Source organism: Brassica oleracea, chromosome C4 (assembly GCF_000695525.1).
Source record: "Brassica oleracea var. oleracea cultivar TO1000 chromosome C4, BOL, whole genome shotgun sequence".
Taxonomy (NCBI): Eukaryota; Viridiplantae; Streptophyta; class Magnoliopsida; order Brassicales; family Brassicaceae; genus Brassica; species Brassica oleracea.
Genome location: NC_027751.1, coordinates 37,704,118 through 37,707,862, shown reverse-complemented (window position 1 = coordinate 37,707,862; position 3,745 = coordinate 37,704,118). Strand labels below are relative to the sequence as shown.

Genomic DNA, 3,745 nt, shown 5'->3' with positions numbered 1-3,745 from the left:
TTCCTGATTTTCCCTTTGTTGCGACGGCTTGAATTTTAGTTAAATTACATTCAAGTGGGACGAAATTTTTAATTGATTAAACAAGAGAATTAAAAGGACTTAGCATTTTCAACGTTACTTTTGAATTATTAAGTTAGGATTTTGCTATGCATTAAATATACTTATTAATTTAGTTTGCATTGCAAGCCGGTGGCCTATCATTTTTCCTTGCGTAGAATGCTTCCACCAGGCTCTCCTAAACCAAGCTTCAGAACTTGGATTCTTTGTTTATGGAAGTATATTTTCAAGATGAAAAGAAAAAGAGATATACTTAAGAAGAAGGCAGACATAAAATACTACTTAACTTTGTTTCCCTTGTATCGGGTTAATTTAATACAACATTGCAAAACCAAAACAATCTTAACACACTTTTTAAAAAGAAAACACGAGCTTTGGGGTAAAGTGAATACATCTTCTAAATGGATTCTCAAATGTTTCCACAATCACTCTTCCATGGCTTCGTTTTGAACAGACTTGTTGCTGGAGACCAAAACTTTCATCTTCTCTGAATCTTGTTGCTGAGAACCTGGTGCCTTGATCAAACTAATGTGCTGATCTAACTCGGTGATTGCACTCTTGAATATCTTCTGTTTGTTAGGCTTCAACCTAAGTCCCACACAATAACAAAAAACCAATAATCATAAGAGTCTTACTTCAAAGATGAGAGATTTAAGGAATAGGTATGTATATTATAAATGCATTACCTCTTATTGATGTGTTCAGCTTCTCTAGTGCTTCTGATCTTATCAATCTTCTTAATGGCCTTGAGAGTATCCTCCGTAACGTTCCTATCATACCTCTCGGGTCTGTTTCTCTTCTTCTCAAACTCAAAAGTTTTATCCTTTTGGTGGAAAGGAAGACAGGCGTTATTGTGAATAGACTTATCTAAGAGAGCTATTGGTTTCCTTTATACTAAAAGAGTATTAACAAGTACCTGAGTCATGTCCTTTCCGTGTGCAGCTCTGTAGGCTTTAGTCCACTTGACCTTACGAGGGTTCCTCTTCATCTTGAAGTTCTTGTGGCATTTAGACCTACAGAACCGAAAAATCTGCAAAAAGACAACAACAAGACTTGTAGCTGAATCACAATATGCTAAAGAGAATGCTCATCCGAAAAAAGAATCTACCATCTTATACACAAAACTCATATCCACAAACACAATTAAACGGTAAGAATAGACAGTGAGTTCTAAATTGAGGCAATAGAGCCATTCCAGTTAAAGATAGACATCAAATCCTAGTCAGTTAAGCTAGAGAGAGCCCAGGAAACAAGGAAAAATTCACATATATAGAATTAAAGAAAGTTGATGAACAGAGCATCTATGCCATAGCCAAAAGGACTTAAAATGATATATACCTTTGCATCGTTGCGGACAAACTGAATACCATGTCCAGGATATATCGTAGAAGAGCAAAACCAACACTTGACCAATCTCATCTTGTCTCCTCCTCCTTACAAGTTCCCTACATGAACCACAACATACGAGAGCTTCAGGCAGACATCTAATTACTGGTTTCGCTAAATCATAAAGAAACTAATCGAGCACCTATGCTCTGAAAAGATAGAAAACAGTTTTGATATTTTGGGGAAACGAACCTGCAAGTGATACTAGTCGCAAGCTAATTAGGGTTTGGCTCAGAAAAGGAGAGTTGTAAGAGACGACGGACGATGCAGAGAGGATTATCTCCCTAGGGTTTGTGTTGAAGCGTAAGCGGTGCCTTTATATATGTGGCTCATAATAAACAAGTTCATTAATATTTCAATTTAAAGGCCCATGGGCTCAACGGTGATGCCAACCATTTTGTTATGTTTCTTGGCCCACTAAACACGGTTATTGCAAGGAAGGAAAATTTTATAAAGCTTTGAAGGAGAAGACAATGGTCAGGTTAACAGGGCCGTGCCTTGCCTTGTACAGAATAAAAAACATCTGCCTTAAGACACATTAAACTTTTGATACCCTTTTCACCAAAATTAATGTCTATTCTAAGTTCTCTCTTTCCCACCCTCTCGTCACTAGACCAACGAACAAAAAATTTCTTTATAACCTTTCACTTTTTTCTTTTGATTTTTTGGCGTTTTTAGTCATACAGATTTATCAACTTTTTTTTAGCGAGAGCTTCACATTTGTTTGTTTCCAAATATTTTTTTCCAAACAAAAAATAATCCACATCTGTTTGTTTCATATCGATTTCATTACTTGAATTTCCTTTTCCAATCATCAATTGTACGGAAACAAAATGTAAATAATCTATAGCTACTTGTTTCTCTGCCGCTTCCTAAAACTCTGGCAATTCGGCAGTAAACTGTTTCGACACTTTATTTACATCAGTTAGTTGATTGCAAGAAATTGTTGTGGTATACGATCGTTTCTACTAATACTAGTGAAATCAAACCTTTCAACTTGATCCCCCAAGTTTGGAACCTTAAATCGAAACAGAAACCATCGTTAAAATCAACCAAATTTTAGTACTTAAAAGGCAAGCAGTAAATATATTTTACAGAAACTGTCCAAACATATTGAATATCTTATAGCCCTCATAAGGTGAATAGATTTGAGTTTCGTATTCAGTAGATATTCGATCTATCTATTCAAAAAATGATTGAAATGCCTAACTTTGGTCAGGTTAATAAACGTAAGACGATTTAGAAGAATTAAACCACATAATTAGTGGTTAAACCTGAATTTTCTTCATATTGAATATCTTTAATTGTTGGTTAATTCATGGAGAAAAATCAGTTCGTCGACACTGAATTTGAGATATCAGCCATTGGAACATCTTCTTTTGCTTCTATTTCCAATATCCTCATAATTTATTGTCATTGTTGTACTCATCTTTCACCATTCTAAATGTCATGTTTGCAGAAGTTAGTGTATATAAAGTTAAAAGCATAAGAAAATTCGTACCTCAAGGTTCTCTGATCCGTTCAAGCGTTTGAAAGGTGATGACTGCATCATTGAAAGATTTTTTTGGATAATAATATCTGGAGCTAGAAAACCAAGAGGGCTTAATGTGATTTTTTTTTTGTTGTAGACGATAATGTGGAAGAGGAAGTAGTTGTAACAGAGAAGAGGGTATGCAGGGATTTAAAGCTCTGCATGTATGTGGCATGGAGGATAACAGGGAGATGGGAATAGTATATATAGTGTATGCGGATTTAAAGAGCTCAGCTGCCAAAGGAGAGTTACATAACGTTATGGAGGAGAATTGGAACGACAAAGGTAAGGGTTTCTTGTTGAAGATTATGATCATACTACGAACATACACTACAAGAAAACAGCGGTATTCTGACGGACATTCCGACGGAAAATGAAATCCTCGGAATATCCCGAAGAATTTTCCAGGAAATTCCGAGGAAACACAAAATTTGGTTTCCTCGGAATTTCCTCGGAATATACCGACGGAATTCCGAGGAAATATCAATCCGTCGGAATATTCAGAGGAAATTCCGAGGAAAAATGTGTTCCTCAGAAAAAACCGATGAATTCCGAGGAAATATTATAGCCGTTGGAGAGCCGTTGGGGGATTTTACAAAATTCCGAGGAAATTCCGACGAACTAGCCGTTGGCGTCGGAATTCCGTCGGAATTTCCTCGGTCTGTCGGCAGGATTTAAACTATAAATACAAGCAGTCCTCTTCCTCTTCATTCACTACATATCTTCATCCTCCCTCTTACTCTATTTACACACGAATTTGATTCATAAAAA

General features: G+C 36.2%; 1 protein-coding gene across 2 annotated transcripts; it reads right to left on the bottom strand.

Annotated features, from left to right (window-relative positions):
- Nucleotides 1–305: 305 nt before the first annotated feature.
- LOC106339345 (probable ribosome biogenesis protein RLP24) lies at nucleotides 306–1,739 on the bottom strand. Of its 2 annotated transcripts, none has more exons than XM_013778135.1 (5): nucleotides 1,636–1,739; nucleotides 1,396–1,502; nucleotides 974–1,087; nucleotides 744–880; nucleotides 306–645 (listed from the first exon to the last, which is right to left on the bottom strand). In XM_013778135.1, exons 2-5 carry the CDS (start codon nucleotides 1,474–1,476, stop codon nucleotides 483–485), a joined length of 495 nt encoding a protein of 164 aa, XP_013633589.1. In that variant the 5' UTR covers nucleotides 1,477–1,502; nucleotides 1,636–1,739; the 3' UTR covers nucleotides 306–482. The 2 variants fall into 2 exon arrangements, with proteins under 2 accessions (XP_013633589.1, XP_013633590.1); XM_013778136.1 differs by having other exon boundaries at nucleotides 1,396–1,490; nucleotides 1,636–1,733.
- Between the last annotated feature and the right edge of the window lie 2,006 nt (nucleotides 1,740–3,745).

What these genes read in the sequence shown, in the direction of transcription:
- LOC106339345 (XM_013778135.1), bottom strand. Translation starts at nt 1,476, where the DNA reads ATGAGATTGGTCAAGTGTTGGTTTTGCTCTTCTACGATATATCCTGGA. An exon ending in TTGTCCGCAACGATGCAAAG is followed by an intron (nt 1,088 to 1,395) that starts GTATATATCATT and finishes GTCTTTTTGCAG; the next exon opens with ATTTTTCGGTTCTGTAGGTC. An exon ending in ACGGAAAGGACATGACTCAG is followed by an intron (nt 881 to 973) that starts GTACTTGTTAAT and finishes TTCCACCAAAAG; the next exon opens with GATAAAACTTTTGAGTTTGA.